At 45.3% G+C, this 21,878-nt stretch overlaps 1 protein-coding gene across 3 annotated transcripts in view; it reads left to right on the top strand.

Annotated features, from left to right (window-relative positions):
- Positions 1 to 21,878, top strand: part of PTPRR (protein tyrosine phosphatase receptor type R) — a 231,716-nt gene that overhangs the window by 8,874 nt on the left and 200,964 nt on the right. For all 3 annotated transcript variants that reach the window (XM_032803819.1, XM_075059923.1, XM_032803820.2), the window contains exon 2: positions 8,843 to 9,147. In XM_032803819.1, coding sequence (XP_032659710.1) covers positions 8,843 to 9,147 — 305 coding nt within the window. The remainder of the gene's footprint in view (positions 1 to 8,842; positions 9,148 to 21,878) is intronic.

Genomic DNA, 21,878 nt, shown 5'->3' with positions numbered 1-21,878 from the left:
ACAAATTTTTCATGGAATTTCACAATACCTAACTTCTGACTACATCACACGAAGTATGGGCTCAATACTGCAATCTGGTACAAGTAAGAACTGCTCAATGGGAAGAAAAGGGTGCTGAATTGGTCCCTAACCATATCTGATGTCACTGTAGGCTTACACTAACAATAATCAAAATAGCAGAAAGAAGCATTGTTAGGGAGTCTTGTTGGCAGAGAAGATGGAGGGCTGAAAGGAAAGGAGAACAGTTTGTTTAGTCTTGGTCATAGTCTTCCAGGAAGGATTCTCATGCTAGAAGATACAGACTGCTTCTGAAAAATATACCTCTCCTTGTGTAGCATTAGCACAGGAGAAGAACTTTTGCCCTGGCTGAGCACACCTGAATCTGAAGAAATTACTTTTTCAGCATTCTGAACAGAAGCAATAGAGAAGTGACCAATGAACATAAGAATATAAGAGCTGCCATATTAGGTCAGATCATGGTCCATCTTGCCCAGTATCCTGTCTCTGATGGTGACACATACCAGAGCTTCAGGGAGAGTGTACAGAACAGGGTTTTTAAATGAGTGATTCATCCCTGATTTTCACTCCTTATATTTCTGGAAGTCAGAGGTTTAGGGTTACCCCAAGCATGTGGTTGCATCCCTGACCATTTTGGCTGATAGTAAGTCCTCTTGTTTGTATTAAACCAGCTACCTGTTAATATCATCGGGTGGCCCCCTGGTTTTTGTATTGTGAGAAAGGGTAAATAACACTTCTCTGTTAACTTTTTACACACTGTTCATGATTTTATAAACCTCTATCATTTCCCCATTTAGTCATCTCTTTTCTAAGCTGACCAGCCCTAATCTTTTTTGCCTTTTTCTTTCTCCACATTGCTGTTTCCTGCAAGAATACCTTGTTTCTACAACTTTTTTTCTGCTCCTTCAGAGCTATAATGAGACACAATAAGGCACTAATTTTGTTACCAAAATGTGTACTTTTGGTGGGACATTGAGGTCAGTGGAAGTTAAAGGCCACATTCTGCCATTTGTATTCAAGCTGAGTAGTACCTTACTCCACAAATAAGCCCATTAATGGGCCCTGAAATGACAACTTCAGAAATCACTGGTCTAGGGTACAAATCGCCCAGGATTCCTAAAGAAAATGAGATGATTTCATCTTTGGAGAGAAGGCAATGGGGAAAAATTGACTTGGGCCAAATATTCCAGTCCACTGTTCTAGCTTTTGTCATAGATGGTCAGCCAAAGGTCAGGGAGCTGCAATTGGCTTCCTATGGATGTAGTTCAGATGTAGTGAAAAATCAGGGCCTTTATTCAAGCCCTTCAGAAAATGGGCTTTTTTATCCCTGTGGAAAATTTTGATGGTTCATCAAAAAATCCAAAAACCAAAATATTATCTCTGAAAACTGAACTTTTTGATTCACAAATGCTACCATGGTGCATCATGGGAGTTGTCGTTTGGAAGGTTCATTGTCCTCTGTAGACTGGGATCCCTGGTTGGACCACATCTCTCATGATGCTCTGCAGTCTCCCCATATGGCACTGGGAGATAGTTGCATCCTGGGAGTCCCTGGCAATTGTGCATGATGGGAGAGGTAGTCCTGCTGAGAAGCCTGGCCTATAGAGGAGAGTGTGAACATGAAGACACTGAACTATAACTCCCATGAGACACCACAACTGATATCCAAATCTAAATATTTCTGCTTTGGGGCACATGGTTTCTGATAAAAAATTGAAATGTTCTGCAGAAAGCAGATACTTTTATGAAACATTTCACTTAGTTAAAAACCCTGTTTTCTGTCATAACAGTTTAAATGGAAAAATTTTGACCAGCTCTATCTTTTTCTCCTCTCTCTCTCTCTCTCAAGCCAGTTACTGTTGGGGGAATTCTGTGCCATTGCACAATGTAGAATTTTGCAGAAATTAATGTTGGGCATGCAGAATTTCCTTCCCCTCCCCCACCAGAAATGGGCTGCAGAGATGTTGGCCACCAGTAGGGGCTGCTGGACCTGGCAGAGCCCAGCTCATAAATAGAAGACAAGGCTGGGGGGAGGAGGAGGGTACTGGATGGAGAGGGAACCAGCAGCTGCAGTTCCCAGCATGCCCTGAAGGAAGGAAGGAAGCAAGCAAGAAGTGGGGTGCAGGAAACTCTGTGCAAGCCTGGGACCCAGTATCAGGCTGTTTCTCCCTCAGGATCCCTGGGCTCTAGAAAGTTACTGTCTCTGAGTGTCTGGGCCGGGATGGGGTCCACAGCTGGGCTCTGAGGGGTAGGGAGTGTGAGTGTGTCAGCTGAGGGGGACTCCACGACTGGCTCTGTGAGGGAGGAGGTATGAGTGTCTGGCCCCCCGGCTGGGCTTTGAGAGGAAAGGGGGCAGAGAAGCAGGAACTAGGTTGTCATAGGCAGTAGTTCCCAAATTTTAACAGCCTGTGAACCCCTTTCACTAGCACGTCAAGTCTCGTGAACCCCCTGTTAAAAATGAATATTTCCAGGGATTTTCTCCCGTACCTGAGTATAAATTATAAAAGCCATGATCTTGGAAATATAAAATTTGTTTTTATGACATGCTTATTACACACTATTAATTGTTTACCATTACAGTATTTTTATTACATTATGAAAATGGCAATACTCTTCCAAGATCTCACTTTTCCAAGATCTCACTCAAGAGTTCCTCCTACACAAGCATTCAGGTCTTGAGCAGTCCAGGCAAACAGCACACGTTACAAAAAAGCTTAAACTTATTCTTCAAAATAATTTTAAACACAATGCTAGCTGCCTGCTTAATTTTAAAAACAGCAGAAAATATTCATCTCCCTTTACCGTTCCTTATAAGGAGTCTTGAAGTTTAAATCTCCTCAGTGTAATTGATATGCTTGCTTTCATCTGCTTAGCTCTTGGAAGTCCAGGGGCTCTGGGCTGCTGGCCCTGTGCTGCCCGGGATCCCTAGGGACAGCTCTGTCTGCCATTAGGGAATTTTTTCCCGAGAACCCCCTGTAACATTTCACGAACCCAGTTTGGGAACCACTGTCATAGGGCTTTCTTTAATTCTCTACTCCTAGGAGAATTTTTGTGTATGTCTGTATTGTTACAAAATATAGTTGCTGACAGGTATTTTGAAACAAATTGCCAAAATAATTGAAACTGGCATCATTAAATAGTGCTATTTTGACAACTGAAATTTGCAGAATTTTGCAGAATTTTAAAATATTGTGTGCAAAAATTTCTATTTATTTGGTACAGAATTCCCCCAGGAGTAAGCCAGTGTAGGGCCTGATGTAGTCTCACTGAACAGAAAACCAGTTAGAAAATCTCATGACTTTGGACACTGTCCACAGTATCCATCCTTTCACTCAGCATTCTGATTTTGGCATTAGACTCCATGCAGAATCCAACACTGCAGCCACTTCCCCTTGATCAAGTGGTTCAGTTTAAGCCAGTAGATAAGTGGGAGGACATTTCCAATGTGAGAGGCTGAAATCTAGTGATAGTGGATAGGGCTCCAGTCCAAAACCCATTGACGTCAATGAGACGACTCCTGTTGACTTCATTGGACTTTTAAATCAGGATTCAGGTGAGTGTCTAGTGCTACAGAATGAGAGGCAGATGGTGTGGGGAGGTGCTTAGGTTTGAGAGTACTGAGTTAGAGATTGGGAAGAGATGTGAAGATCAGAGACACACTATTTCTTAAGTAACAAGGTTCAGTTCATCTGTTTTCTGAAAATCACACACATTACTGGGAATAAAATAAAGAAATGCAAGTTAAATTGCACCACATATAATTTACCTGGAAAAATGCTTTAAATGTACTTTGAATATATAGAATATATATAAATCACCAGTCAAATTTCTCTGTTTTTTTTTTCCTTGTGAAATTAATTTCTTCCTGTCATCATTTCTCCCACTTCTGGCTTGTTAGTCAGAAAGTGGAAGACTCTGAAATAAACTAAGACACTCACAGCCATGGAAAAGCTGAGACTTCAAAAAGTGTACCTCAGTTAAAAGGTGTGATTTTTAACATGTCTGTGTGTATATTTTACATAATGTTGCAGTATGGTATAAAGGTTTTATCAGTATGAATTTTGGATGACTGCATTGTTCACAAGTGCTATGATATATACATATGAGTGCCATATATGTTCCAGAAAAAACAACTTAGGAATGTTTGAAAGAGCTACTTTACCATGATTCTAACTTCTCTTGGCTCAGAAAGAGAAACAATTAAAGCTAATTTTAAAATACTTCTGAAAATGACTGGGAATAGCTTTTCTAGACTCACAGTTGTAAAATCTTTCAGAATCCATTATCTTGGGTCCTTTCAAGTGAGTGTGAGGTCCCATGGGGAATCTCCCTTTTCCAGTGGTAATAAGCTCTGTTTTTCAGGTCTGGGGGATATAAGATAACAGACTTTAAAGTTTGACATTTTAAGTCTTAAAGCTGTTGTTGATTCTGAACTGAATTTTGCCTTTCTTGAAAGCTGGGCAAGGTAAAATTTTTGGTGAGAAAAGGATAAAACATTTTCCAGATAGGTTGTTTTAAATAAAATGGCTGCTGTTTGAAGCTGCTCAGGGATTTGGAATAGTAAAATACATCCTGGGGAGAAGGATTAGTAAACAGGCTGCTGACAATCAAAAGTACATGGCCCATTTATTTATCACATGGCTTTACAATTTATCATATGGTATCTCTGCTACATATGTAGTGATTGTGTGTCAATATGTATGTTATATGGACAGATCCATGTGCCAGCTCTGATTCCTGTGATGTGTGAACCTGTCTATTCAGGATTAGTCTCTCATGATTAGGATTTGGGTGGTCTGACGTAATGGTCAGAGAAGGAATCAGGGGCTAGAGATCAGATTGGGTCAGGATGCCAGAACCTGGAAAAAGCCAAAGGGAAGACTGAGAGTCAGGTGCCAGGCCAGACTGAGAGGTCAGAGTCAGGGAGCAAGTGCAGGGGATGCATCCTAAACCAGGGGAAACCCAGTTGCACAGACAACTTCCTGTTCCTCTGCTTGGTTTAAAGAGAGGCAGAGAATCAGTCTAGACTCCTGGAGTTCGGCCTATCAGATAACAGGACTGGAGTCTTCTGCCACAGTTGAGCTTGAGTTCTGGCAACTGTTAACAGGGACTGAGTAGTGGATTATCACATACTGTATCCTAAGCACCTTCTGGACTGAGGTTCAAGACCCATGCTGTGGACATAGACTGAGCTTGTACACATATAAAAGCCATGAGATGGCAGTGAGTTTAGTCCCTGTAGCAGGGCGCTGGTGCGAAAGCACCTATTTACCCTTGCTCAGCCAGCTCCAATCAAGGGAAATAGTTTTGGGCTGGTGAAACAGACCTGATGCTTTGCCTGGGGATTGGCTCCACCTGTGGGCCTGACAAGCCAGCAGTTGCAAGGGCTGGGAGCCAGAAGAAAAGCCAGCCAGGGAAAGGTCAGATTCCTAGCTGTGGGCTGGCTGCAGGAAAAGAGGGAACTACCCCTGTAAGCCTTGTATATAGCTCTACACTGGTGATGGGAGAACTGTGTATGTGTAAATAAAGCCACGGGTGCTGCATAACTGAAAGCCTCTGTGCACTTTATTGGGACAGCCAGCGGGCTCCAGAAGAAAGGCGTGACAGAGAACCTGTCACAGTCACTCTTGCTTTGAATTGGATTATTTAAAAAGAATTCAAAGATGACAGGAACTGTTTTCTGTCGTGCATTTTCACATAATCTTGTTCCTCTGTCTTTCCCTCTATTTACCAGAGGGGAAAATTCAGTGTTGTGGTGGGAAAACACAAATTTCAAGTGAATTACACAGCAGAACTGACTTGCATGATTTTCCTGTGCCCCGTTCAAGCCATGAAATGCTAGTTTGTATGGGGAGTAAGTCATTACTCAATAATGCTGTTTACATTAAGCCAGATTGTGGCTGGCCCATGTGCAGGTGTACAAGGGAATGGAAGTTGTGGGCAGGGAATGGAAATGCCTTACATCTGTGTACTCCCTGTTTGTGTGCCCAAGATGCTAGCCACTACAAATGGGGAGGTGAGGTGTAGGGCCATGGTCTTGCACCCTGCACTGAACAGCAGAGGAGAGGGCATGCTGCAGTCTCCTAACAAGTGTATCAGTGTGTGTATACTGACTCTGTGCCAGAGAGCTGTGACATTGCCTCCTGGAACACATACCATAGTCAGTGGCTGATCAACACAACTGAACATTTTCGATTTGCTTATGAGAAAGGCTAAACTTTTCTCGTGTTGCTGGCCAGCCCACCAGTTCTCTTGGCTGAGCAGGAGATATGGGTGGCTTTTTGCTGGTAGGGGTAGCAGTCTGGGTGCCACCTGTAGAATCAAACCTAAAATAGCTTAATGGGACTCATGGAAGTTTAACAGAACCCAACATTCATCTGTCCGGTGGTGTACCCTGAATCTTATTTTTCTTCCTGTGCTCTAGATCCATCTGCCCACAAAAGCAAGGGCTAATGCACCATACAATCCCAGCTTCTCTACTGAATGACAGGCTCTCAAGGAGAAAGCCAAGCATTCAAGGTGCTCTGTTCCGTGGTGGGTTGGGGAATGATTTTTTTGTGTATCTGTCTACTCAAAAGAATAATTTACATTTTATGTAGCATGTTTTGTACCTCAGGGCCCAAAGTGCTTTACAATTCTGTATTCCTAATTCAGGACATTTCCCATTGGTTTCAGTCCATATATTCTCCTGGGGGAATTCTGTGCCACTGCACAATGCAGAATTTTGCAGAAATTAATGTTGGGCACACAGAATTTCCTTTTTCCCCCAGAGGAATGAGCTGCAGAGATGTTGGCCACCACTACAGGCCACTGGACCCGGCAGAGCTCAGCTCACAAATAGAAGACAAAGCCAAGAGTGGGAGGGAACTGGATGGTTCCCAGCAGCTTCACTTTCCCGCACACCCTGAAGTAAGGAGGCAGTGGTGTGCAGGAAACTCCGTGCAAGCCCAGGACCCAGCATCAGGCTGTTGCTCCCTCTGGATCCCTGAGCTCTGGGAGGGTAGGGTCTGTGAGTGTCTGGGCTGGGGAGGCCTGCAGCTGGAGGGTAGAGATAGGAGGTGTAAGTGTCTGAGCTGGGGGTGGGGCATGGCTGTGCTGTGGGGAGTAAGTAGTGTGTCTGTACCAGGGGAGGGAGCCCACAGTTGGCCTCTGGGGAGAAGAGAGTGTGAGTGTCTGGCCCCCTGGCTGGGCTCTCGGGGGGAGGGAGCACAGAAGCAGGAACTGGTTTCTCATAGGGGTTTCTTTAACTCTCTACTCCTAAGGGAATTTTTGTGTGTGTCTGTATTGTTACACACATACTCGCTGACATGTATTTTGAAATAAAGTATCAAAATAATTGAAACTGGCATGATTATGTAGGGTTATTTTGATAAATAAAATTTGCAGAATTTTGCAGAGTTTAAAAACGTGTGCAGAATTTTTATTTGGTGCAGAATTTTTAATATTTTGGTGCAGAATACCCCCTGGAGTACATATAATATTTCTGCATATACATGAATCGCTTAACCCACCATTGAAATTCACCCAGTTCTGGGTAGCAGTAACAATAGACGACAGATAGGATACTGTTCTTGATTTGCAGTCTAGGTTCAATGAAATTTCATGAAGAAATTAGGTCAACAGAATGTAATTACCTAAACTGGAATCTCTGAAGGGCATTGGGATTGACATCTTAACCCTTCTGAAAAGTGTCATGGGATCTTTAGTGACCTTCATCTTCTCACAAACACGATACAGGCAGGCAGAGCAGTGATGGTATGATTTCACATGATTCAAAACAAAGCACCTGTCAGCTTTGACATTTCATAGATCATTCATTGGTCTGAAGTATCTCTCTCTTTTTCTCTATCCTTACCATTGTTATATGTTGCTTTGAGAATCCCAGTTTGTTGTTTTTAAATTGTCCACCAGCATCTGTGTTTATTACACACGAGAAAAAAGTTACCATAAGACGAGATGACTGAGCTGTGCTGATTAAGAACAAAAGTGTTATCTTTCATATAGGTGACATACAAGGAACAACCTGTGTGATCATTTTCAAAGAGGGGAGGGGACAGTGGGAGTTTGTCTTCGATGCAGCCACAACTAATATATTGTGAAGAGGAGATTAGATTTATAAATGTAAGCAAGATAGGCTGATAGAAATACAACACATCGTAATTTCTTATTTGTAGAGGCCCCAATCAGGGATCAGTTCTCCATTGTGCTAGGTACGCATTCTAGTGTAGTAATGTGGTTACACCTGTGGAACCTACTTTCTTCCAGCAGAGGAAGGATGATCTAGTAGTTAAGGCATCATCCTGGGATCTGGGATAAGGGTTCAGTTCTCTGCCACAAACTTCCTGTGTGACCCTGGGCAAAAAGTCACTTAGTCTCTGCTATCCTTAACTCTTTATCTGGAAAATGGGATAATATACTTCTCCACCTCCTTGGTGAATTGTCAGAGTAAATAAATTAAAGACTGTAGTGTGCTCAAATAGTGTGGTAATGGGGGGCATATAAGTACCTAATAGACAGAATTTGCTCCAGTGTGTGCTTCCTCTGTGTAGTCTTCAAAATGTAAGCATGACCATTTGCCAGCATATAAAAGAAAATTTGTCATGAGCACCATGTCAAGAATGGAATCTATGTCAATGCAATAGTGTTGATCACATACAATTGTTGAAATGTGCCCAACAGGCTTTAAAAGCATCATTCCGTATTCCATAAATAATTCCTCCTAGTATCTATGCAACTCAGTTCAGCAGATGTCTCTGTAAATCTGAATGGCTGAATGAGACTGTATTTTCATTTAAGTCACTGATGTTCTCTCTTCTTTCAACAGGGTGCTTTTCAGGAGACAGCGATCACTTCTTGGCAATTCATCAGCGAAAGAGTGGGAAACCTGTATTTATTTATCGCCATGTCCAAAGTGTTGAGAAAAGTTTGGATTCAGACAGCCAGAAGATTTATAAACACAATTTCCATTCCTCTTCCCATGCAAAAATAAGCAATCTGCATCCTGCGATAATTGTTAAATCAACATTCCCTAGACCTGCTTATGACCCATCCCTCAATCTATTAGCTATGACTGCTCAAGAGCCGGAAGTGGAAAATCTCCCGATTCCAGCAACCAATGTGATTGTTGTGGTAAGTGGCTTTCTCTAGTGCATTTTTATCTGAGGTATTGTAATACAGCGGGCACTCACCACCACAGCGTTGCCTGCTGGTCAGTCTGGGAATTAGCTCATTCCAGCCTCAGAGCGCCTCCTTCTGGCCAGTGTTTCTCCCTGGTTACCAGCCCTTTTGTCTCCCCCACCTCTGGCCCCATGTCCCTCCCAGACCCCAATGTCCCTTACCTTGGGGTACTGCTCCACAGCAGTGCCCCACACACTGTGGGTCTCCCTTCCTCAGGGGAACCCCAACCCCCCCATACTGTTAGTCTTCATCTAGCCCCTTTACTCGGGGGCAAATTGCAGTCTGCAATGACCAATCATCATTGGCTAAGGGTTTAGATCTGCTGCCTTTCCCTGCAGCCCCAGTACCTCCTTAGGCCTTCCTGCCAGGCCTGAGCCTGGAAGCTAGCAAGGCCTGAACTCCCCAGCTCAGCCTGCCCTTTCCCCAGCACTGCTCTGTCAAAGGTACCCTCTCTCTCTCCCAGGCAGCTAGGTCCTGCTACTCACAGCCCTCTTATCAGGGCCAGCTCTAGCCAGCTACTCAGCCGGCCTCCCTCAGCTGCTCTCATCCTTTTATCCCAGGAGTGGGGTAACCACCCGATTACAGGTATCCAAAGTTCATATTTCTACTGCATGAGCTATGCCACTTGCAGTCCTCACTTTGGCCTCCTCATTCAAGTAAAACTCCCTGTGACACAGTAGTAGCATCAGCACCCTGATCAATGACCTTGCTGCAACATTAACGAGCACTTTCTGTTGGGACGTTATAAGCACTGGAGTGGTAATTACTGGGCTAATGATGTAATTGGGAAGATATAAGTGCCGGTAGTTACAACAGGAAGCTAGGAGGAGCTCAGACTGTTAGCTGTATTGAAGAGGGAGGCTGTGTGGAATGCTCCCACTCTGAGATGCCTGTTACGTTCTGTGGGTAAAAGAGTGGAGGAACAAAAAATACACCTGGGGAAAGGAGAACATCCTTGGCATAGTAATGACTGTGAGGCAATAGAAATAGGCTAGGCAGCACAACCTACCAGGTAGCTGAGAGAGCACTCTGTGACACTCCCATTCAGTAAGTCCTGCCATGATGTGTGTGATTGGCAGATAACCAGAAAGGTAGAATTTGTCCCTAGTTAGTTAGGGAACGTGTCTTTGCTTCAGGTGTCTTGAATATCTTTCTCTGTGCTTCTCTCTTTGAAGTTGCACTGGCACGCAAAGTTGTAGAACCCTCATTGTTGGATGGGTTTTAAAATTAACGTGAAAAAAGCACTAGAAATGTACTCTAGGGAATAATCCTTCATAGTCAGGGAGATAGACTGATGATCTAACAGGTCTTTTCCATGACTTCTATGATGTGTTGCATAATTCCGTAATTATGGTAAAGCAACTATTTTAGAACTCTCATGTCTCCTGTGTGGCAGTCAGGAACTCCTGAGTAGCATTTAACTGGAGTAGTCCTCTGTCTTGTAGATGAAGCAGCATGCATTGCTTAATTGGAGACCCAAGCATACAACCTTTGACAGGCAGCAGCTTTACCAGGAGAGCTAAAAAGAAACTCCTTCCCCTGGCAAGGTAATAGGAGCTGTGGAAAACTTTTATCAGTGGCAAGTTAGCAATCTTTTTCTCTGGATTACTGAGCCATCTGCTGGGGATTTCCATGGAGCTAGGCTGGGGAGAAAGAAGCCTTAGGCCTGGTCTACACTAGTCTGTTATTTTGGAAATAGCCAAGTTAATTCGAAGAAAAAAAAAATGATTCCGTCCACACAACCAAACCATTTTTTTCCGATTTAAAGGGCTCTTTAATCCAATTTCTGTACTCCACCTCGGCAAGTGGAGTAGCGCTTAAATCGAGATCACAATCCCAGGTTAAAGGTATTGTGGATGCAATTCGACGTTATTGGCCTCGGGGAGCTATCCCAAATGCTCCCTTGTGACCGCTCTGGACAACACTTTCAACTCTGATGCACTAGCCAAGTGGGCAGGAAAAGCCCCAGGAACTTTTGAATTTCATTTTCTGTTTGGTCACCATCAGCACAGGTGACCATCCGCACAGTCCACCATCACAGGCCATCATGCAGAGTCCACCTTCACAGGAGATCACGCAGTCCTGGATTCACAGACGAGCTCCAGCATGGTCTGAACGGGAGGTACTGGTTCTCATCGCATGTTGGGGAGATGAATCTGTTATGGCAGAACTACATTCCAAAAAAAAGAACGCAAATACGTACACTAAAGTCTCCAGGGCCATGACAGAAACAGGCTACTCCAGGAACACAGAGCAGTGTCGTACAAAAATCAAGGAGCTCAGGCAAGCGTACCAAAAACCCAGGGAGGCGAATGGGCATTCTGGGTCACAGCTCCATACATTCCACTTCTACCGTGAGCTGCATGCAATTATGGGGGTGACGCCACCACTACCCCACCACTGTCTGTGGACACGTGCAAGGGGGAAGTTGCACAGAGCGAGGAGGAAGAGTCATTGGAGGACAAAGAGGAGGAGGAGGAGGACAGTGGACAGGCGGCAAGTGGGGATCCATTTTCCCCTCTAGCCAGGAACTATTCTTAACGCTAGAGCCAATAGCCTCCCACAACTTTCAAGGTGGGCTCCCGGACCATGACCCTGGAGAAGGTACTTCTGGTGAGTGAGAGCCTGATCGGAGCCATGCGGTGGGGGGCAGAGGGGATGTGTTGTGTGAAGTGATCATCCCAGAGAGCCCACAGGCTCTCCTTTATGGCAAACCCACCAGGCATTGCTTGCTATGGGAAAGGGGGCCCAGCCAGGGCCGGTGCAAGGAAGTTTCGCACCCTGGTCGAAACTTCCACCTTGTACCCCCCCCCTGCTAACCCTGCCCCCACGGCAGCTACCCAAGCCCCCTACCTGGGGAGCCCCCCCTGCAGCAGCTGCTCCCCTCTGCAGCTAACCCCACCTGTGGAGACCCTCCCGCCGCAGCAGCTAACCCCACCCAGGGAGACCCTCCCGCCATGGCAGCTAACCTTGCCTGGGGAGACTCCCCCCCTCACACCACCCCCCTGCCACAGCTAACCCCGCCCGAGGAGATTCCTGCCCCTCCACACACACAGCAGCTAACCATGCCCGGGGAGCCTGCCCCAGCTCACCTCGGCTCCGCCTCCTCCACTGAGCACGCTGGTGTCGCTCTAATTCTCCTACCCTGCTAGGCTTGCGGCACCAGTTGGAGGAGACTTAGAGCGGGGCCTGTGTGCTCAGCGGAGGAGGCAGAGTGGAGGTGATCTGGGGCAGGGAGCGATTCCCCTATGTGCCCCCCCCCGTTACTGTGGGCAGCCCTCCCCGCGCCCATCTGCTCACCCACCTCCTTGCCTGAGCAGGCTTTTAGGCGCTCCCCAACCACTAGACGCCCTAGGCAGCTGCCTAGTTTGCTGGACCCAGGGCTGGTGCAACCATTTAGGCAGTTTGAAAGCACTGAAATGAATGTAGAAGAAGCAGAACTCCGCATGTCCTGGTCTGTCTGAAAGCTGAATTCTGTTGCCCGGCCGTGTGTGATGGCTTACTCACACCAAAATGTCCCCTTTGTTCTCTGAAATGTATGTTTTAAAATACTACCCTCCCTTATTCTCCTCCCGCAGGTGCAAATGTTTCTGTCCCAGAGGCTGGTCCAGATTAGAAGGCAGAAAAAATGAACTCAGGACGACATGTTCACTGAGCTCATGCAGTCCTCCCGCACTGATAGGGCCCAGCTGAATGCATGGAAGCAAACAATTACAGAGTCCTGTAAAGCATGACAGGAACACGAAGAGAGGAGGGATGCGTGCAATGAGAGCAGGCAGGATGCTATGGTCAAGCTCATGGGGGAGCCAACTGACATGCTCCGCTGTACGATGGATCTAATGCAGGAAAGGCAGCAAGACCACAGACTGCTGCTGCAGCCCCTGTATAACTGCCCTCCCTCCTCCCCAACTTCCATAGCCTCCTCACCCAGACACCCAAGAACACGAGGAGGGAGGCTACGGGGACCCACACGCTCAACCCCAGAGGATTGCCCAAGCAGCGGAAAGCTGGCATATGCAAACTTTTGATTTGGTTTCTGGATTTGTCCTTCCCTCCTCCTCCACCTCCCTAACCCAATACCCTCCCTCCCCTGTTCTACCTTCAGACTTTTCTCAATGTGTTGTGCAACAAATAATAAAGAACAGTTTTTAAACAATTTTGACTTTATTTCCTTTCATATATATGGGTGCAGGTAACTTGAAGAGAAACAAACACAACTGTCACACCATACCCTGGCCAGTCATGAAACTGGCTTTCAAAGCTTCTCTGATGCACAGCGCGCCCTGCTGCGCTCTTCTAATTGCCCTGTTGTCTGGCTGTGCGAAATTGGCCACAAGGTGAGTTGCCTCAACCTCCCACCGCACCATAAATGTCTCCCCCTTACTCTCACATGTATTGTGGAGCACACAACAAGCAGCAATTACAATTGGAATATTGGTTGTGCTGAGATCTAACCGAATCAGTAAACTGCACCAGCGCGCTTTCAAACGTCCAAAAGCACATTCTACCACCATTCTGCACCGGCTCAGCCTATAGTTGAGCTGCTCCTTACTACTGTCCAGAGTGCCTGTGTATGGCTTCATGAGCCATGGCATTAAGTGGTAAGATGGGTCCCCGAGGATAACTATTGGCATTTCAACATCCCCAACAGTAATTTGCTGGTCTGGGAAGTAAATCCCTTCCTGCAGCTGTTCAAAGAGTTCCTGAAGATGCAAGTGTCATGCACTTGTCCTAGCCATCCCACGTTGATGTTGGTGAAATATCCCTTGTGATCCACCAGTGCTTGCAGCACCATGAAAAAGTACCCCTTGTTGTTTATGTACTGGCCACCTCGGTGTGCCAGGGCCAAGATAGGGATATGTGTTCCATCTATCACCCCGCCGCAGTTAGGAAACCTCAGCACATTAAAGCCCTCCACAATGGTCTGCACATTTCCCAAAGTCACTGCCCTTGATAGCAGCTGGCCAATGATTGTGTTGGCTACTTGCAGCACTGCAGCCCCCACAGTAGATTTGCCCATTCCAAACTGATTCCCGACTGACCGGTAGCTGTCGGGCATTGTAAGATTCCACAGTGCTATGGCCACTCGCTTCTCAACTTTGAGGGCTGCTCTCATTCTGGTGTCTTTGCACTTCAGGGCAGGGGACAGCAAGTCACAAAGTTCCATGAAAGTGGCCCTGCGAAAGTTTCGCAGCCACTGGGAATCATCCCAGACCCGCAACACTATGCGGTCCCACCAATCTGTGCTTATTTTCCAGGCCCAGAATCAGTGTTCCATGGCATGAACCTGGCCCAGTGCCACTATGATCTTCCAATTGCCACATGCTATGCTTCTAGGAACATCTGTGTCCATGTCCTCATCAGTATAGTAATTGCACTGTCGTCGCTTCCTTGCCCAGTTTTGCAGGTACTGCACATACTGCTGGATAATGCGCAAGGTATTTAAAATGGTCAAAACTGCAGCAGAGATATGAGCGGGCTCTATGATTGCTGCGCTATGGTGCCTGCATGAGTAATCTTGAAAAAAGGGCATGAAACGTAGGAGGCCTGTTTGGTTCAAGATGGCCAATAAAAGGCAGTAAATGGTTTGTCTTCTGTAGCTTTCATGGAGTCGAGAAGCTTGCTAGAGCTGCAAGAGCAGGAGAGCAGAGTTTGTGGCGGAAGCAGTGAAGCTCGGGTCACAATGGCCAAAAAACGGCGGGGAATTATTGTTGTCTGTAGCTTCCACAGGAGCCCAAGACCGACAACATGGAAAAAGCGGCGGAAATTGTGCGTCTCAGTTCACGATGGCCGAAAAATGGGGAGAATTGTTGCCATCTGTAGCTTCTGTGGGAGCCCAGGACAGACAACATGGAAAAAGCGGTGGAAGCTGTGTGGCTCAGTTCACGATGGCCGACAAATGCCAGAGAATTGTTGCCTTCTGTAGCTTGCATGCGAGCCCAGGACAGACAACATGGAAAAATTAGCTAGCGATGCAAGAGTGGGAAAGCAGACTTTGCGGCGGAAGCTGTGCTGCTTGGTTCACGGCAGCCAAAAAAGGGCAGGAAATGGTTAGATAAAAGAGTAGATAGAAAGACAAGAGGACATGCAAGGTGGATTCATTTTAAAAACTTCTGCACCCCAATCTGAGTCTATGCTGGTTATGTACTATGTATATATATCTTATGAACCTTGTAACCAATACTTGTAATCCCTCCTAACCCAAGCCTGACCCCAAGTGTACAGTACCTTCCTTCTTAATGTAGTACCAGGAGACAGGCGGTGCACCATACTGCATCGTCTGCTGGCAGTATGGCATCTGCTGTAGCTTTCACGGAGGGAGGAGCAAGTGACGGCAAACACCCAGAAACACCCGTGAGAATGTTTTTGCCCCATCATGCACTGGGAGCTTAACCCACAATTCCAGTGGGCAGTGAGGACTGCAGGAACTACGGGATAGCATCCCACAGTGCACCGCTCCGACATTCGATGCTAGCCTCAGTACTGTGGACACACTCCACCGAATTCACAAGCTTTAGTGGGGATACACAACACTGAATGTATAAAATCGCTTCTGAAAATTCGAATAGAATAAGTTCAAATTAATTTCGTACTGTAGACGTACCCTTTGATAGCAAAGTGCCAATGAAACAACTCAGTGACTATCACAGGATGGAATAGTCCCTAAGCTGCTGCTCTCTGCCATACAACTAGTGGAACCATGTAGTCACTGATCCACCAGGTTCACCCCAGTCCTCCCCTCCTGCTACATATTAGGTGTGGAAATACTCTTTCTGGAGCTGTTCTCCGTGGCATACACAGGGGCTGCACACATTGCAGGAGCTACCAGCAGGCAGCAGGAGTTACCACCGTTCTGCCCCATACCCCTCATACAGTTGAACCGAATGAGACCTAGGACATAGATCCCCCTGTCTGACCAAGGAGGAAGCGACTAGATTTTCTCTTTATTATCTAATTTACAAAATTCAGCAATTCACAGTGGGTCTCCTGGTCATTAGTGTGAATTAATAAGCTTCAGCTATAATTATATAACTAATGGTAACAACCAGTATATGACTAATTCTGTAAATTGTTTTGCAATATTCTTTTATGAAAGATTCTAGATTAAAAAACACAAGCGTTTTTGTACAGCGTGTTGGCATCTTAGCACAGAGAATGTTTCAAAATGAAGATTCCTGGCTAGGCCTTGGCTATTGGACTCCTGCTAGACATTCCAGGTGCATATGGGTTGTTTTGCTAATGAATGTACCAAGTATTTGTGCATATTTAGTTGAGGTAAATGGAATGCAGGTAGCTGCTAGAATCACAGAAGATGAAGAAGAGAAACAGAAGGGGCTAATCTGGATTTATGAAAAGTTTTAGATTTTAACTATCAATTGCTATTAATATATTTCCAGAGAATTAGCATTTAAGGGCCGTCTTCTGTGCTGATTTGCATCCTATGCAACTACAGTTTGGTGCTAGGTGTGTAACATACGCAGTGGACAAGAGTCAGCCTGGTGTTATGCCAGTTGCATATAGAAGTGGGCTTGAGCAGTTCCAAGTGCTGACAACTTCACTTCACTGGAGGAATGTCAGCGGTTAGTGCAGTTCCAATAGGGAGTGATGCTGGTAGGAAGGTAGGAAGACCAGGTAGCTGGTCTGCTGATGGATAATTGTTTCAGTGTGTCCTCAGCCAGCAGGTTTCCCATTAAAAAGTCTACCTGTGAATTAAGGCTTCTCTCCCCTCCCCTGCCCCCAAATTAGCAGATGCCTGGCAGCTCTGCTTGTCATCCTCTGAAGGTGAATCCCCCACATGGATACAGCTGCCTATGCAGGTGTAAGCAAATTAAGCCCCGTATGCATGGTATGTATAGTACCATTCATCTTAAAAGGTAATAGAACCTTACGGGGAGCTTGTATGAATTCTGGGAGACGCACAAGTCTCACATCAGGATGGAGAGACCACACAGAATGATTGGAGGGAACCCTATGCTTTCAAATGGATGGCCTCCTAGTCACTTCAAAACCTGAATAACACAGGTTTTCAGTTGACAGTTCTTATATAACTGTCCTATTAAATGTACATTAAGAGACCTTAGTCCAGAGCCTTGCTGCCACATTTGTGCTATGAAGAATCTACCACTGTTCAGAGACCTTCTGTTCTGACCGAGAACCATTTGTGCTCTAGGCACAACAGTGTGATTTGAGCAGCCTTTGCTAAGACAGCCTTCACTAAGCTTTCTGTGGGTGTCTCAGACTGTTATTTTAGTATTGTCTTTCAGCATGAGGTAGTCAGAACAGTATATCTCTTTCTGTAGAAGTGCTGAAAGATTCAACATCCAAATAAGCTTAATCATACTGTAAGAATTTTCCTGACGGATGCCTTCCGCCATTGGGCAGCACTTCCATTGCAAAGTGCCTGTTGGAATTCAATCAGACATCTGCTATTTGCAGGATTTTTCACATCTGAGTTTTCTCCTGTGATTTTAATGCTAAATGAATTTCTGCGTTAATGACATTTGAAAAGGATTTGGTTTGTTTTGAATGCATTTATGGCATTCCCTTTCCATCTATAACCAGCATTGCTGCTTGTTGGGTCTTTTGGGTTTTGATCATTTAGGGCAAACAGAAACATTTGGTGTATTGCACTTGTTGACCTTTTTTGTTCCAGCCTTTAACTATGTTGGTTCCTCAACTTGAAAGGGCAATTGCTAGTGTTAATGCTTCCTGTAATCCAATTACTTGCCTAATGCATGTTGTGATTTAGTAGGAAAGCTTGGAAAGGGGGGTTATTTTTTAACTAAATCTGTATGGTCACAGCTTATTGCTGAGGAGAAGGAACAAAATTCAGTCAAATTTTAGCAGTTTAAATTCCATTCTCTTCCATAATAGGGGAAGAGAAGAAGACTGACTGACTGTACCAGGAATGTAGAATTATTATTCTATGTTAGAAAAAGACCCTCTAACAAACAACGTTTCACCCACATATAGCTGATTCCTTGAAGCATGTTGTGAAGCCAAGAATTCTGTGTGCAAAAGAGTTGTTTCGGGACTCCTTCAATAAAGGAGTTGCATTCATGAGTTATCTTTGTAATGAACCTGGGGAAATTGCTGTGCATGTTTATCTGGGGAAGGAAGAGGAGGCATCTATTTTCCAGGGGTAAATGTTATATAACTTGAGGCTTTCTATCACAGGAAAATGCTTGCCTTATCTTATGCTTCTAGTGTTTTTGTTTGTTTTTAAGGAACAATAGGGGCAAAACAAATGCTTTTACAGGGGCTTTGGCTGTTGTATAACTATGCCTCACAGACTCAGTCTATTAGGCTGCTATGTTCCTTTAAGCAATACCAGAAAACACATGAGAACAGCTGATTGGTGGTTTTATGTAAGGAATTACTTGTTTCTCGTAGGACTATATTTTAAGTGCCCTATTCACTAGGGTTTATTTTGTAACTGGAAAAGCTATTTATTTATCAAACAAAATGCATATTTTGTGTGAGAGTTTGTTCATTTCACTGTTGCATCTCCAAACTGAGATGCAATTATTCAGAGTTTTGCATGTGTAAAATATATGCTCAAGGTGAGTGCCACCAAGGTCAGTGCAGTACACAGAAGGCAGAAATAGTACATGGATAAACACTTATTTATTATTAAAGATGCGGCTGTCTGGCACACTTCTGTGTAATTTAAACCCTGTTTTGGGGGAACTTGGAGGAAAAAGTGAAGGACTAATAACATGGATTAGTCAGATTAGCGGGGGGCCTGCAGGTGTCTTCTCAGAGCTGTGCCAAAACTTGTTAACTCTAACATTCCCTTTCTGTCTATAACCAGCATTTGCTGCTTGTTGTGTCTTTTGGCTTTTGATAATTTAGGGCAAACAGAAACATTTGGTGTATTGCACTTCCTGACCCTTTTTGTTCCAGTCTTTAGCTATGTTGTTGCTTCCTCAACTTGAAAGGGTAATTGCTTATTCAGTCCTAAGTCTCTCCCAGACTGACTAACAAATGACTTGTGGTGTTTGGTTTCGTGATGCCGATAAATATCCACTAGAGATTGAGCTGATACTATCAGATGTATTTTCACTTGTTTCCTACAAAGATTTTTGCCTTCAGATTTCGGGAGGTGAAAAGCTAATGCATGTGGTCATTGCATTCACTCTTCTCTTTCCTTCTTCATCTCTTGCACACCTTATTCACAAATGCCAAAATCTGTCTGACCCTTAATTTGTACTGTGCTCATCACTGTAAAGTCATGTACCTTACAAAATAATAGATTCAATGAGCATGAATCTCTTCTTAACGGCATTCATTTTACATCAGTGTAACTAACCTCCACTAACTTTATTGGAGTTATTCCCAGTTAACACCAGTGTTAGATAAAAATCGGCCTTCATATCAGTGACTACCTGTAGACTTTAGTTTCCCTTTCTTTTTGTCTTTGCCGATGTAATGCCGACAGACCCCAGTTGTCGGTGGGCGGGATTGAACCAGAGCCTTTGGAACTTAGTGCATGAGCAAAAAGCCAACTGCCTATTAGCTAACGCAGTAGAGCAGATTATTTAATTTTCTCTAAGTAGTCTCAGTGCCACTAGCTGGGACAGAATATCACACCCAGAAGGTGTGTGGGTTACATAGTTCCCCTAACTGAGGAAGCACGTCCTGAGCTTGAGAGACTTCCCACTTGAAACGCTGACGGACTCTGGTTGTTGGCAGGCAGGATTGAACCAGGGACCTCTAGAGCGTAGTGCATGAGCCTCTGCTGCATGAGTTAAAAGCCACCTGACTGTTAGCTAAAGCTGTAGAGCAGACTCATTTAATTCTCTCTAAGGGGGGCTTGGTGCCACTAAATGGGACACAACACCACACCCAGAAGGTGTGTGGGTTACACAGGCGCAGGTAAGATTGCTGGGAATTTCCTTATCTCCTGTTCTCATGCTTCTCTCCCCACTTCCAAGAAAAAGAGAGAGCAGTGTGTTTGTGTGTGTGTGTGTGTCACTTGCATTTTGTAGACTGACAGGCGGCGGCTCAAAATTCCAATTATGTATCCAAGAATTCCTTTTGTGTGACTGGACTTAAGACATTACAGGAGCCTGGAGCACTGTTTGCTTTGTCTTCATCTCTGAGGCTCTAAATTCCATTGCAGGTATGCTTAATCCTCACTGAGGAAAAAGTCTGCTAACTCCCTGTGGAGTGTGCTGGATACTGGAATAAAATTGAAGGCTGTTTGGGTTTGCCAGCTGCTTATAGTCTGGAATAGTTTTACAGCAATATGGCAACCCCTATAACTGGTGAGAGAGCATCTCTGCCCCAAGCCATAGTTTTTGGTGCTGGGCTGAAAGAATTAAACTCCTTGTGCTGTAGCTTTTCCATGCCATCAAGTGTGTTTTGTCATCAGCAGTTGAGTCTCTTAGGGCATTTGAGAACCAGGAAGAGCTGTGGTCTGGCCAAACTTTTTAGGTGGGTGTGGAAATCTGGACATTCTTCTTCGAGTGCTTGCTCATATCCATTCCAGTAGGTGTACGCGCCGCGCGTGCACGTTCGTCGGAGAACTTTTACCCTAGCAACTCCAGAGGGCCGGCAGGCCGCCCCCTAGAGTGGCGCCGCCATGGCGGGTGATATATACCCCTGCCGGCCCGCCCGCTCCTCAGTTCCTTCTTACAGATGTGTGAAAATATGGAGATGATTACTGAACCCTCCTTCCCTCTTCCAGTCATGTTTTCCATTCCTTGTCACATCTCATCCTAATTAGACTGTAAGCTCTTTAAGGCATTAATAGTGTCTTTGGCCAGGTCTACACTGCGACTTTAAATCGGTTAATGCCAATATCCGATTTAACGCTGTATCCGTTCACACGACGTGTCATTATACGAGTTAAACGGCTCTTAAATCGATTTCGGAACTCTCCAAACGAGGGAGTACGGCTAATTCGATAGTGATAACTCGGATTAGGGTTCGTGTGGGCGAAATCGACGTTATTGGCCTCCGGGCGGCACCCAGAGTGCAGCACTGACCGCTCTGGACAGCAATCTGAACTCGGATGCAGCGGGCAGGTAACAGAAAAGCCGCGAACTTTTGAATTACATTTCCTGCTTGCCAGCGTGGAGCTCTGATCAGCACGGCTGGCGATGCAGTCTGAAATCGAAAAGAGCTCCAGCATAGACCGTACGGGAAGATACTAGGTCTGATCGCTGTATGGGGAGACAAATCGTTGTATCCAGCTCCGTTACAGAACACGAAATGCCAAAGCGTTTGAATAAAAAACCCAGGATACACAGCGCTGCGTGACAAGCGTAACGGGAAGCCAGAGACTCAAATGGACGCTCAGGAAGGGGAGGGGGTACTGAGGACTCCAGCTATCCCACAGTCCCAGCAGTCTCTGAAATTATTGCATTCTTGGCTGAGCTCCCAATGTCTGTAGGTTCAAACACAGTGTCTGGCGTGGTCAGGGAACAGCTCCTCAGTTTATTTCCCCCCCCACCACGTGAAAAAAAAGGAAAGATGCTGTGCTATGGCGTTTGCTCAATGCCTCCTCGAAAAGGCGCCAAAGGTTGTCTGCTGCTTCACAAAGGGAGGGGTGAGGCTGTACCCAGCACCACCGGGCAATGTTTTCTGCCCCATCAGGCACTGTGCTCTCACACGGAAGTGGGAACTATGGATAGCTGAGGAACAGCTACCCACGGTGCACTGCTCTGAAATCGATG

The sequence above is a fragment of the Chelonoidis abingdonii genome, chromosome 1 (genome assembly GCF_003597395.2).
Source record: "Chelonoidis abingdonii isolate Lonesome George chromosome 1, CheloAbing_2.0, whole genome shotgun sequence".
Taxonomy (NCBI): domain Eukaryota; kingdom Metazoa; phylum Chordata; order Testudines; family Testudinidae; genus Chelonoidis; species Chelonoidis abingdonii.
This window is presented reverse-complemented; position numbering and strand designations above follow the sequence as displayed.